At 49.7% G+C, this 14,317-nt stretch overlaps 1 protein-coding gene across 1 annotated transcript; it reads left to right on the top strand.

The window, feature by feature from the left end:
* Nucleotides 1–9,130: 9,130 nt before the first annotated feature.
* On the top strand, nt 9,131–12,978 carry LOC130488752 (thyrotropin-releasing hormone receptor-like). The gene is made up of 3 exons (XM_056862390.1): nt 9,131–9,516; nt 10,194–10,587; nt 12,556–12,978. The coding sequence occupies exons 1-3, from the start codon at nt 9,131–9,133 to the stop codon at nt 12,976–12,978; spliced, it is 1,203 nt and encodes a 400-aa protein (XP_056718368.1).
* Nucleotides 12,979–14,317: the final 1,339 nt, after the last annotated feature.

Below are 14,317 nucleotides of genomic sequence, written 5' to 3'. Positions count from 1 at the left end.
TAGCTTCCTACTGCTGTGCACAAAGGTGGGTGTAGGGTAGAGGAGTTTGGGGGAGTTTAACTGTGCAGTCATAAGTAGAGTTACCCCCTTCTAAGGATAATGTGACTCTGCTGAGGTTTCTACTGCAATTGTAATGCCATGCACTCTCAATTTCATAGCAACAGAGAAAAGGGGCCATGTTCCAGGAGGTTACTGGTTCAAAGCTCAAGCACTGTAGATGCATTTACTATATTTACAGCCCACCTCTCCACAGTGGGGGGCTCCAAGCAGCTCACCTTGTTCTCTTCTCCTCCATTTTGTCCTCACAACAACCCTGTGAGGTAGGTAGGCTGAGAGTGGTCGCCCAGCCAAGCTGCCATGGCAGCGTGGGGATTCAAACCTGGATCTCCCATACTTTACTCTGACACTCTACCCACAATGCACTGGCTCTCATTTTATATCCCTGATGCTTTGTAAGCCTTAAAGCTTTTCACAGGCAGGATTTTTTTTTTAAAAGGGAGGGGGTCTGTTATTTTTAGAACGTGCTGGTTTAATTTGGTCCGTCTTCTGCCGTCACTCATCATTTAAGTGTTTGGGTGTATCTATCTATCTATATCCATAGCTACGTATCCATACAAGTGTTTACTCCGCTGCTTCACGAGGGTGATAAAGCAGCCTGCCACCTACGGAAATGGAACCAACTGCTTCTAAGTGATGCTTTGCCTTCTGACTGGCTACTGGCTGGGCATTAATCTACACACTCACAGCATCTTCATCGCTCACGCAAAGCGACTGAGAGCTCTACCACCCACACACCGTGCCCATGCCAGATTTACCAGTAAAGAATTCGCAGAAAAAGGACAGCTCTCTTGCACTTGGCCCCTCAGCCTGAGCTTTCCATGACTCAAGTGGGAAGTACAGTCTGGCAAATTCCAGCAGGCCTGGCTTGTAGGCCTGTTGCAGCCACACACGACAGTGTCTTGCGACCCCATGAAGACTAGCAGACTGGACTGTTTCAACAGAGCTTCTTCAGCCATGGTAGCTGCTCCCTTGCTTGTCTTAACCAAGTAAATTCATTACCAGCAACTACAGCCAATACAAAAGGTCACTGGTGTTCTTATTTTAGACAAAGGTCACAAGTACTCCTGTTGGTCTGCAGACCAATTCCAAAAAAAGGGGGGCAGACCTTTTATTAAGACCAAGCAGAATATGTCAGAACACTGTGCAAGCTTTCCAGCCCCATAGCACTCTTCATCAGACTGTGTGTTTTGTATTTGTTTTAAAGCCCACAGTTATAACCTGAAGATGGAAAACAAGGCATGTTGCAGACTAACAGCTCAGAAGTCCCACGGAATTAAACAAGACTTACTCCCAGGCAAGCATGCTTGGGACGGTAGCAGTAACTGGATGGGTTTAGTCAGAGAGGGTGCAAAAGAGGTTTTTGAGTTGTGCTAAGTTGCTAGGACAAGGCGGGGGGGGGGATGGCGTTCTGCCCTTTGATGAATATGAAAGGCAGCAGTTAGCTGCAGAGCAAGCATCAAAGAGAAATGCATCATGCTCTGTGACAGCTAAATGTGGAATTTCCCCATAGACCAAGGGTCACAAGGAGCCATGTCAGTCTTCAGACAAAATTCCAAAACCAGAAGTCATGGTGCACCTCTTTATTAGGGCGCATCAAAATATCACAAAGCCTGGAGCATCATTTCTCCTTGGTGCTTCTGAGTCTTGCCTAGAAATCTCACAATCTGCATGTCATAGTCTCTCCCCACCCCCTCGCCCCATTCTCTTCTCCTGGATGTAGGGTTCCACCGACCAGGGTTTCACTTCATGCATCTGATGAAGCAGGCTCCAAGCCCACAAAACCTTCTTCCTTGAGGTTCCAAAGGACTCCATTTTTGCTTTTGGAGGGAGGCAGAATCTTCAAACGGAATGAGTTCACCGCAAATCAAAGACAGCCTGCTGAGAATTAGCTGCAGACCCCACTTGCTCAGTTCATCAGGAGAAGCAAAAACGAACATCGCAGCAACCCCTCCATTATACATTAGCAGTTTGTGGATTAAAATACGGCTTGGTTAGCACGGAATGAGACACAGGGGCCAGGGCAGCACTTTTCACCCACTTTTCAAGGATGGATACAGCAAAGTCTGAGATTCTCCCCTTAAACACACACTCACATTCCTGAGTGTTTTCACCAACACCAATAACTACATGAGATAACAGTCATGAAAAATGCAACATATGTTTTAGGCCACCTCTAAGCCATGCCAAAAACCTTACTCTTTGTATCACAGCATTCTTAGTCAAACACAACTTTCCATTCTGCCCCCCAAAGAGTCCTGTGCAACCCATAAGCTTGCATGCTCTTAAACCCAGATGGCTCAAAAAGAGGTCTCCCCTAGCCTATACATTTGTGGATGCTGTTTTCCAAGAACAACAGGCCTGCAGTTGCCTGTTTGTCTGCTTCTAGCAACATGGGCAAAAGTCCGTGGGTCTCAGGAGGTCAACAAAGGCAGGGGCTGCCCCATTGGTTCAGTCCTAGGAAGAAGAAGAAGAGTTTGTTTTTATATGCCAATTTTCTTTACCTCTTAAGGAAATATCAAACCGGCTTACAATCACCTTCCCTTCCTCTCCCCACAACAGACACCCTGTGAGGTAGGTGGGGCTGAGAGAGCTCTAAGAGAGTTGTGACTAGCCTAAGGTCACCCAGCTGGCTTCATGTGGAGGAGTGGGGAAACCAACCCGGTTCACCAGATTAGTGTCCGCAGCTCATGTGGAGGAGTGGGGAATCAAACCCGGTTCTCCAGATTAGAGTCCACCACTCCAAACCACAGCTCTTATCCACTTCACCACACTGGCTCTCAATGGTTGGGTCTGTGTATTCCCTACAGAGAAAGAAGCTGCTGCTGTTTCCAAGAAGCCAGCCATTAGCAAAGCATTTCCAGGGCTGAGGACAGAGGGAGCTCCCACTTCCAACTTGCCAGGGTCATCTCAAGGCCTTGCTAGGACATTTCAAAACAAAACCATCCCATCCCAAGAGGAATGCCAGGCCTCTGGAATGGGAAACCTGTTCAACGTAGCCCCTGGAGATAAGTAGGGATTCCATTGCCTAACTAATTTCTGTTGCAGAGAGAGGAAATCCATTCTGACATGTTCCAGGGCCTTCACAAAAGCATCTCTGCAAAGCTTAACTGGATGCGTGGAGTCTAAAACAACTGTTCCAGCTTCCTGGTTTAAGGACAGAACTACATTCATTGTAAACCTTTACATGGAGACAGAGGGAGAAAGAGGCATGATCACAGACCCAAAGCAGCTGATCACAGATCCATGCTGTTGTCACTTTAACCCACTGACATCTTCCCTTCCAATCTCTGGAAGTACAGTTGGCTTAGAACCTCTGAGCTGGCACCACTACCCAGAATAGCAGCCAAGTCTTTTTGACTCTTTTGGCCAGTGCCTGGAATTCAGAATCACTCCTTACGCCTTAAATGATTCTGCACAAAACCTGGGATTAGAGGCCAGGCTTGCCAGTTAAGCCCCAGGAACGGTCGTGTGTTGACTCTCCTGGCAGAAGCATTGCAGAGGGACAGTTCAGGGAAGGGGTGGACAGGCCTACCACTTTGCATAGGCTTGCATGCCTGTTAAGAGTGGGACTTGTAGGGCAAATGCTTCATTCCCCCTTCAGAGAGCTGCAGTCTTGCCTCTGGGACAGTGGCTCATGGGGAGAGGCCAAAGGGGGTGGATGTGGGACCAGGCAGACATCCACACATGTTGGTTGGGAAGCACACAGGTGAGTTTCAGCTTTGCAAAGGGGGCAGGGGCAGTAGTCAGTAGCATCCTTTGGCACAACTTGACAACAGTTGTGAGAACCTGGCATAGAAGAACTCTTGATTTCAGCACCGATGTGGCGGATAGCAGCACTTACACCTTCTCCGTCCATCAAATAGGCTCGACTCTTGAGGCTGTCGTATTTTGGTCACGTCATGAGACGACAAGAGTCACTGGAAAAGATCGTCATGATAGGAAAAGTTGAGGGCAGCAGGAAAAGAGGAAGACCCAACAAGAGATGGATTGACTCAATAAAGGAAGCCACAGCCTTCAATTTGCAAGATCTGAGCAAGGGTGTCAAAGATAGGACATTTTGGAGGACTTTCATTCATAGGGTCGCCATGAGTCGGAAGCGACTTGACGGCACTTAACACACACACTTGTGGTACCACAGCAAGGAAGAAAGGAAATGGATGTTATTTGTATATTGATATTTAATATACTTTAAAAGGTGTTAAAAACACCTACAACCTCCAGCGTGGCTGCTACCCTCTATTTGATCTACCTAGTATATTTAATCACACCCTCCCACAAACCAGGTCAGAGTAATGTACCTGGTTCCTCCACCCCACTTCAGGCAGAAACCCTGTGAGGTAGGAAGGATGAGAGAGACTGGCCAAAGGTTATTGCTCAGCAAGCTTCATGGAGAAGTGGGCATTTGCATCCAGGTCCCAGCCCTGCACCCTGACCTTTGTGTGATCCCACGAATAAGCCAGAAGCTGATATTAAGATGGCAAAGGACTGACAAGAAGGAAAGCCGGGGGAAACTGGGCTGATATTTTTGTGCTTGGGATCTGCAAAACCAGAAATGGCATCTGTCTTACTGAATGTTATCTGAAACCGAGACGATCTTTTGAAAACCTGAGATGACTTGTCCACGGTCCCTCAGTCTGTGACAGGGCAAGGAACTGAACCCAGACCTCCTGAGGGGCAAGTTGTTCCTGTGTCACCTGCCAGCACTGCACACAGGTTGAAACTGAACCCCAAAAGAGTCTTTTAAGGACAACTGATGGTCCCATCGAGGCCTGGAGACACATCACACGCCAGGACTTGGCAGCCCCTCCAAGAATCGGCACTTTGGGACTGGAATGCAAATGCTCCCCCCGGTTTCCAATGTATTCTCTTGGATGCAAGCAAAGTTACAGCTGTCAAAATATCCCCTACTTGAACCAACAATACATGCATTTAAAAATGACAGGCAGAACACTGCTATTTTTTATTTATTTGTCCCCCTCCCAGTTTGCTTCCCTGCACAACAAACAATTCTGATTAAAATTTCTTTCTGGGAGGCAGTGAGGACGGGTCTCTCCTCTCATAGGTTAGCCTGGCAAACTGGAGCTACATCAGCTGATGAGGACTCCCCGTATATCTGTGAGCAAAAACCGGCACCGGCTCTACAGAAGGGCGAGAGACGGAGGCTGTAGCAACCGTGGGAGAAGAGGCAGAAGAGGAAATCACTCCACTGTAGCAAGGCAGAAGGGAGAGCTGGGGAGAACGAGGCGTCCGGCTGTCCTTTAACTCTCTTCCCTCTCGAGGCACCACCTTCAACCCCCAGGACATGATGCAAAAGGTAAGTTCTCCAGAAAAGTTAGTTATCAGGTGGTGACAGATTTGGGACAGAGGGAGGGAGATGTTGGCTCCCACAATGATGGGGCTGCAAACTGGCTTCAGTGTATGACACAGTCAGGAGTCGTCCATTTAGAGTCCCGGGGATTGGCAGGTCAGGGTGTCCTGGTTCCTGGAAGGAGGGGCTCCCTCACAGGTGCAACATGCCTGCCTAACAAAGAAGCTCTGGCTTCTCCGGGGAGGGGACTATGGCTTGGGAGGGGCTGTGGCTCAGGGAAAGAGTCTCTGCTTGGCATGCAGAAGGTCTCAGGTTCAATCCCTGGGATCTCCAGAATGTGAGTGATGTGAAAGACCACTACCTGTGAACCTGGAGAGCTGCTGCCAGTCTGAGTGGACAATACTGACCTTGCTGGATCAAGGCTCTGATTCAGTGTAAGGCAGCTTCAGATGTTCATCTTGGGGAGGGGCTGTGACTCAGTGGTAGAGTATCTGCTTGGTATGCAGAAGGTCCAAGGTTCAATCCACGGCAGCGTCTCCAGTTAAAAACATCAGGTACCAAGTGATGTGAAAGACCTCTACATGATACCCTGGAGAGCCATTGCCAATCTGAGTAGGCAATACGGGACTTGATGGAATGATGGTCTAGTTCAGTATAAGGTAGCTTGATGTGTTCAAGATATAAAGAGTGCTCCAGAGAGAGGGAGAGCTAAGAGGAGCTCCATGAAACTTTGGGGTCTGATGGCTCTGACAAGGCACAGAGCAATCCACCGCCTCTCCATGGGCCCGTTGTGGCAGAGCTTGGGAAAAGCTTGGCCACTAAGACACCAACCAGCCAGACCACACTCTGAGCTGCTGCCGCCATCATCCACTTCCTACTATAATTCTCCTCTAGGCCCCTTTGCCTATGAGATACAGATCAGATGCAGCCTTTAACAGTTAGAGAGGTTCCTCAGTGGAACAGGCTTCCTCGGGAGGTGGTGGGCTGTCCTTTCCTGGAGGTTTTTAAGCAGAGGCCTGATGGCCATCTCTCAGCAATGCTGATTCTATGACCTTAGGCAGATCATGAGAGGGAGGGCATCTTGGCCATCTTCTGGGCATGGAGAAGGGATCACTGGGGGTGCGGGGGAGGAGGTAGTTGTGAATTTCCTGCGTTGTGCAGTGAGTTGGACTAGATGACCCTGGTGGTCTCTTCCAACACCATGATTCCAGTACAAACCCTTCATGCATTGCATTTTGACTCGTTCTTGTTGCTTAAAGAAATGTGTGTGTGTGTGTGTTTGTAAAATAAACTGGCAACTGGCTGGCTTGTTTCTAAACAAGAAAACAAGAGGGGGCAAAAGAGGGATTTGACATCCAGGAAACGGCTGCCATCGGGACAAGTTAGGCCATGCTGGGGTTGTGATATTTCGGTGCATCTGTCTGACTCCACTTCCGACACACATTTCCTGCTCTTCTTTATTGCTTCAAGAGAGTAAAATCTGCAGTGGTGCATAAGTCTCCTTTCTTGCCTAGGATGTATAATCTCCAGAATTTCAGCAGGTACCTCGGGAAAGGATATTGCAGGTTGCTTCAGGGATGAGCGAAGTTAAGGAGGACCTGTATTTGAGAGTCGAGCAAAGAATATAAAATTAGATTCCACAGTGCTCAGATGTGAAAGCAATGAATGGTTAAATGCAGGCTGAAACTGGGTAAAGCAAAATCCAGTTAGGTACCTTAGTGGGTACCCAACTAGTCAGGCAACCCACCATGCTCGTCTGTACCCCAAGAGATGCCCGCAGCTGTGTTTTTCAATATCTAGCTTCTTCCTGGGCAACCTAAGAGTGATGCTTCAGATCAGGAGGTAGCAGCTCCTTCATTCCAATCCTTCTTCAAGGCACAGAGAGCTGCTTTCCTCCAGATAAGAACAGCAGGGAGAGAGAAGCAGACTGCAAAGGAAGGCATCAAAATCTAATCACCTGGGCTGTCGACCGATTAAAGCGTTCCAAATTGATCAATTATCTGGTTATTAACCAATTAAGTCAATTCACTCTCCACATACAGCAATGCATTAGTGTGCTGCAAAGCCCACATTGGAGAGTGGGGTGTGTGGGGCCCCATTCCCAGACACTGCTGCACTTGTTGTGGGGCAGCTCCGGAATAGGGGTCCCTGTCCCCAAGCAATGCACTGAGTCAGGATGACTCACTTCAGCCGTGCCTCATGCTCTTGTTTGGCCGTTCCTATTGGGGGAAGGCTAGAAATTTCAGTTTCACCCTGAAAGGCACACTGTTAATTTCTTTTAGGCAGGTAGAGCCAGCGTGGTGTAGTGGTTAAAAGCGGTGGTTTGGAGCGGTGGACTCTGATGTGGAGAACTGGGTTTGATTCTCCACTCCTCCACATGAGCGGCGGACGCTAATCTGATGAACTGGGTTGGTTTCCCCACTCCTCCACATGAAGCCAGCTGGGTGACCTTGGGCTAGTCACAGCTCTCTTAGAGCTCTCTCACCCCCACCTACCTCACAGGGTGTCTGTTGTGGGGAGGGGAAAGTGATTGTAAGCCGGTTTGATTCTTCCTTAGGTGGTAGAGAAAGTCAGCATATAAAAACCAACTCCTTCTCCTCCTCCTCATAGTGGGAGATGAGCTTCCTTCTCATCTCCTCCAGTGCAGGGAGGAGAAAGTCACAGTAGAGTAAATAGGAAGGGGTCCTTGAACAGCCTGGGCCTCAGGATCCCTCGCAGGGCTATCAAATTAACCTCCTTGGATTGATCAGAGATAAAATTTAAACCTGCAATTAAAAGTTTAGTTCATTCGTCAGCTCAACTAATCGATTAAGGCTTGAAGCCCGACTGAAGCACTGTGGCATTTAGAGAGAGGAGAAAGCTGTTTGGAGAAGGAGGCAGAGCCGAAGGTTGTCTTTGTGCCAAGAGCTTGACGGGCACATTAGAGAAGCGACGTATGGGTCATGCTCTCTTGCAGAAGAGCCGCGGTGGAGCAGATACATCTTCTGGCAGGGATGGAAACATTCGTGGGTCTCATTCAAGCCTTGAGAGGGACACTTCAGTTTCCCCCAGGAATTGAGGGTGGGGTACACATTGAATAAATAAAGTTACAGCCGCAGCCAGATTGCCCTCACATCCAATAAATAACATGTTGACAGTGCTGTCTTAAGCAGAGTTACACCCTTCTACATCTATTGAAATCAACAGGCTTAAAAGGGTGTAACTCTCCTTAGGACAGCACTGTAAACTTTGCTAATGGATCCCAGCTCTGCAAATCACTCACTCCAACTGTCCTCAGATACGATCAGGGATGGAGCGCGCAAGGAAAGCAAATCTATTTCTGCAAATTTCCATGTTTATTGGCTTATAAATATCGGTATTTTATTTTCATACAAAACTGCCTCCCAAACCAGCACCGTACAGACATGATACTTAATACCTAGCTCTGCTTGGGAGCCTGACAAATGCTGAGGCCGGAAATGCACAAGGGAAGGGGAAAGGCAGGGCTTCGTTGACCACAGAAGAACAAAGAGGTGAGTCGCCCACGTCCACAGGCATTTCCAATCCAGTCGATTGCAGCTGAGCTCCCAACACTTCAGTTGCCTGTAGCTCTTACCGTCTGATTTGTGTACGTTTGTTCCGGCACGCAGAGATTGCGATGAAAACACTTGAATGGGAGAGAAGAGGTCCCGTCCTCTGAAAGCTGATTCCTCGTCTCCCCACCCCACCGCAGACCAACAGTCAGGAGCTCCCACTGGGACCTACCTCACCCCACATCTGGCCATGGAGAACAGCAGCAGCAGCAATCCAGGGGACAACCCCACCAACATCTCCCTGGCAAACAGCAATGCCCTCTTTGCCATGCTGGAATATAAGGCTCTCTCCGTCTTCCTGGTGCTGGGCGTCTGTGGAGTCGGCATCGTTGGCAACGTCATGGTGGTGCTGGTAGTTACCACCACCAGGGACATGAGGACGCCAACCAACTGCTACCTGGTTAGCTTGGCGGTGGCTGATCTGATGGTTCTGGTTGCTGCCGGGTTGCCCAATGTCTCCGAAAGCCTGACTGGAACGTGGGTCTATGGGTACATCGGCTGCCTGGGCATCACCTACTTCCAGTACCTGGGTATCAACGTGTCGTCCTGCTCCATCACGGCCTTCACGGTGGAGAGGTAAGGAAAGATGCTACGTTCTTTTCTATTTTGAAGCTGGGTCGTGGGTGGTGGTGGTGGTGGCAGAACAGCTGCCCTCTTTGCATCTTCAGGATAATGTCCATGTGAAACTAGGAAGCTCCCCTTACTCCGGGTGAGACCACTGGCCCATCTGATAGGCAGTTGCTCTCCAAGGAAAGAGGACTTTCCCAAGCCCGGACCTTGAAATCATTTTAAGTGGAGATGTCCAGGGTTGGACTTGGGATCTTCTGAATGTGAAGCATGTGTGCTACAACCCCCCACCACCCAAATCTTTTTTTCCTTCTTTAGTTACAGCTAGAATATGAGTCCAACTATCCTTAAGTAGAGAAGAGTGAATTAGACACACAAATTGTGTCTAATTCTTAAATTGTGGAGCCCAAAACTGGACACAGTATTCCAAGTGAGGTCTGACCAATGCAGAATACAGTGGTAGTATTACTTCCCTTGACCTAGACACAATACTTGAAGATGGTTATCATATCCCCTCTCAGCCTTCTCCTCTTCAGTTTAAACATACCCAGCTCCTTCACAGGACTTGGTCTTCGGACCCCTCACTATTTTTGCCCTTGCCAGACTGGGGTGCCTTTCCTCATTCTGGTCTGGTCTATGGTGCTGCTTCGCTCCCCGGCATCACTCTCTCCCTCTTCTCCCCACAGGTACATTGCAATCTGCCACCCAATGAAAGCCCAGGCCATGTGCACAATGTCACGAGCCAAGCGCATCATCGCTTTCATCTGGGGCCTCACTGCGGTGTACTGCCTGCTCTGGTTCTTCCTGGTGGACATCAACATTGGCAGGAGCCGGCAGGTGGAGTGTGGCTACAAGGTCTCCCGCAACCTCTACTTGCCCATATACCTCCTGGACTTTGCCCTCTTCTTTGTCACCCCCTTGTTCCTGGCCACTGTGCTCTATGGCCTCATCGGCAGGGTCCTCTTCCACAGTCCTGTCCCGCACCAACCGGCTGCCCTCACTAAACGCTGCGGAGACTCAAATGGCAAGGAGAGGAACGGCAGCTCCAGAACCAGTGTGTCCATCTCCTCCAGGAAACAGGTACGGCAGCTGGTAGAGAGCTCCCTGTCCCACCCCCAATGCAGGCTGGGAGAGATGCTGCAGCTCAGTGGCAGAGCCTCTGCTTGGCATGCAGAAGGTCCCAGGTTCAATCCCTGGCATCTCCAGTTAAAAGGACCAGGCAGCAGGTGATGCGAAAGACCTCTGCCTGAGACCCTGGAGAGCTGCTGCCAGTCTGAGTAGACAATACTGACCTTAAGAGCATAAGAACATCAGAAAGGCCCTGCTGGATCAGACCAAGGCCCCTCAAGTCCAGCAGTCTGTTCACACAGCGGCCAACCAGGTGCCTCTAGGAAGCCCACAAACAAGACGACTGCAGCAGCATTATCCTGCCTGTGTTCCACTGCATCTAATATAGTAGAGCTGCTCCTCTGATACTGGGGAGAATAGGTGTGCATTATGACTAGTATCCATTTGGACTAGTAGTCATGGATAGCCCTCTCCTTCCAAGTTGGCAGCCATCACCACATCCTGGGGCAGGGAGTTCCACAATTGAACTATGCTTTGTGTGAAGAAATACTTCCTTGATGGACCAAGGGTCTGATTCAGTAAAAGGCAGCTTTGTGGGTTCAGGCAATGCTTTGACTAAAAGACTGGAATTCAGCTCTGAACTGTGAAACAGGATAAAGAGACAGACAGTGCTTCTGAGCAGGGACAGAGTACTTTCATCTTACCCCTACACTTCCCCCCCCCTCCGCCACCTAGAATGGAGATGCAAAGGATATTGTGTGGTTTTGAGGCAGAACTGATCACGCGATGTGTCACCTGCCCTTTTCCCTCTGCCAGTATTTGGCGCTTTCAGCATGCCAATAAATCGGCTTTGCGTTGAATTGAATTATCACCGCAGTCGACTGCTGAGCCGGGAGCCCGAAAGCTCCCGGAGCCTTCGTCAGTGTTCAACTTGGGCTGCTTGCAGAATAGTTTCGGAAAATTCTTTGTGTGGTTTCTAAGAGCGGTAACGACTGAAACAAGAATCCCAGGGAGTCGCTCTGCTGGAGAAGTTGGGCTGCCCACTGTGACGAGGAGACAAAAATTGCAATCTCACAGGGTTGCCATGAGGATAAAATGGAGGAGAGGAGAACGGTGTGAGCTGATTTGGGTCCTCATTGGAGAGATAGCTGGAGCATAAAGGAAGGGGAAAAAAACAAAAACATTGTTGGGATTTAGAGATGTTTGAATAGCTGTGGGAGATATCTGTGCTAGAGCCAGTATTCTGCAAGTTCACAGGTAATTCAAAGTTGCCTTGTACCAGTGGGGTGTGATGGTTAGAGCATTGGGCTAGGATATGGGAAACCCACGTTCGAATCCCCACTCGGTCATGGAAGCTTGCTGGGTGACCTTGGGCAAGTCACACTCTCTCAGCCTAACCTACCTCGCAGGGTTGCTGTGATGATAAAATGGAGGTGAGAACGATTCAAGCCACTTTGGCTTCACATCGATGAGAAAAGCAAGATACAAATGAATTAAATAATAATAAATAAATAACAGCTCGCTCAGGATCAGCTACTCTGACAGGCATCACGGGATGGTCACTCTTTCAACCTAGCCCACCTTACGGGGTCGTTGAGAGGCTAAACTGGAGAAGGGACAGCCATTTATTCTATTTCTGTGAGCTTCTTGAAGGAAAGAAAACATCACATGTACTCAATAATTCTGAACAGTTAAGAGTTGGGTTCCCAGGTCCCTCTTCGCCACCGGCGGGAGGTTATGGGGCAGAGCCAGAGGAGGGCGGGGTTTGGGGAGGGGAGGGACTTCAACGCCATAAAGTCCAATTGCCACAGTGGCCATTTTCTCCAGGTGAACTGATCTCTACTGGCTGGAGATCAGTTGTAATAGCAGGAGATCTCCAGCTAGTACCTGGAGGTTGGCAACCCTAGTTAAGAGAGACCCAAGCTCAGAAGCAGGCCAGCTGCTTCCTGGTCTACACATCTTTCCTTTCATTCTCTGCAGGTCACGAAGATGCTGGCTGTGGTTGTGGTCCTTTTTGCCTTGCTCTGGATGCCCTACCGGACCCTGGTACTGGTCAATTCCTTCGTGGATCGCCCCTACCTGGACCGCTGGTTCCTCCTCTTCTGCAGGGTCTGTGTCTACGCCAACAGCGCAGTCAACCCCGTCATCTACAACCTCATGTCCCAGAAGTTCTGCCTCGCCTTCAAAAAGCTCTGCAAATGCGGGGGGGAAGAGCCGTCGCAGCGGAGCTTCTACGTGGCCTCCAGCAGCTACAGCGTGAGGAGGGAGCCCAGCGTCCGGCGCCCAAGCAAAGGGGAAGCGGCCCCATCGAAGTCGGTGAGAGAGAAGGACCCAGCTACCTTGGGGCCGGGGATGACGACGTCACCCCACCAGGAGAAGGAGCTGTGTTTCAGCGTGGTTTGAGCACCCAACACTAGCTGTTTTCTCCCGCCCTTCTCTGCCTACCACAAGTAGACACATCTGGGAAGCTGAGACATGACTAGCGGGAATCGCAGCTTGGCCCGGGAAGAAATTCATCAGGACTCGGGTCCACGGGGACTGGAGTCCCGAGGGCTCTTCGAGCCAGCTTGGGCCAGAGCATGGAGCCATAGGAATCATAGAATCATAGAGTTGGAAGGGATCACCATGGTCATCTAGTCCAACCTCCTGCACAATGCAGGAAATTCACAACTGTCTCCCCCGTACACCCCCAGTGACCCCTACTCCATGCCCAGTAGATGGCCAAGGTGCCCTCCCTCTCATGATCTGCCTAAGGTCATAGCATCAGCATTGCTGACAGATGGCCATCTAGCCTCTGCTTAAAAACCTCCAGGGAAGGAGCGCTTACCACCTCCCGAGGAAGCCTGTTCCACTGAGGAACCGCTCTAACTCTTAGAAAGTTCTTCCTAATGTCTAGATGGAAACTCTTTTGATTTCATTGCAACCCGTTGGTTCCGGTCCGACCTTCTGGGGCAACAGAAAACAACTCAGCACCATCCTCTATATGACAGCCCTTCAAGTTCTTCACAAATCAAAAATCACACAAGGTTGGAAGAGACCACAAGGGCCATCAAGTCCAACCCCCTGCCATGCAGGATCCCACAATCAAAGCTCTCCTGACAGATGTCCATCTAACCTCTGGGTTAAAGACCTCCAAAGACGGGGACTCCACCCCCTCCCCGAGGCAGCACATTCCACCGTCAAACCGTCAGAAAGTTCTTCCTAATGTTTAGGTGGAATCGCTTTTCTCTTAGTTTAAGGTCATAGGATCAGCATTGCTGACAGGTGGCCATATAGCCTCTGCTTAAAAACGTCCAGGGAAGGAGAGCTTACCACCTCCCGAGAAAGCCTGTTCCACTGAGGAACCGCTCTTACTGGAAGACCCAACCTATTGGCTTAGGGATTTCCCCTGCATCAGAGGACCAGAGCAAAGGTGGTCAGCTGCCCTCTGTGGCTGTACGTAGACCGCTTCCTGCTTTGCCCACCTGCCCTCCCACCTGTCAAATGCGCAGCCCCCAAGACTATCAATCAGGACTGCAAATAAGAGGAAAGGGCACAATGAAATTCTCACTTACCCTTCTTGAGAACTCAGGTTGTGTTTCAACTACTGTCCCTTCTTGCTTGGGAAGCTGACTCAAAAGACTGGAGGGGGGTTGGTGGGGGGGGGGAAGACCTCTCTGATCTTTAGGCATGTTCCTTTGGAGAATCCAAAATCTGGACCAAAGTCCAGCTGAATCAAAGGCTTGACCAAACCCCCGGGCAA

The sequence above is a fragment of the Euleptes europaea genome, chromosome 17 (genome assembly GCF_029931775.1).
Source record: "Euleptes europaea isolate rEulEur1 chromosome 17, rEulEur1.hap1, whole genome shotgun sequence".
NCBI classification, from domain to species: domain Eukaryota; kingdom Metazoa; phylum Chordata; class Lepidosauria; order Squamata; family Sphaerodactylidae; genus Euleptes; species Euleptes europaea.
This window is presented reverse-complemented; position numbering and strand designations above follow the sequence as displayed.

Excerpts from the sequence above, each read along its gene's own strand:
- LOC130488752 (XM_056862390.1), top strand. The coding sequence starts at position 9,131 with ATGGAGAACAGCAGCAGCAGCAATCCAGGGGACAACCCCACCAACATC. Across the intron at positions 9,517-10,193 it reads ACGGCCTTCACGGTGGAGAG|GTACATTGCAATCTGCCACC; the intron begins GTAAGGAAAGAT and ends TTCTCCCCACAG. Across the intron at positions 10,588-12,555 it reads CCATCTCCTCCAGGAAACAG|GTCACGAAGATGCTGGCTGT; the intron begins GTACGGCAGCTG and ends CATTCTCTGCAG.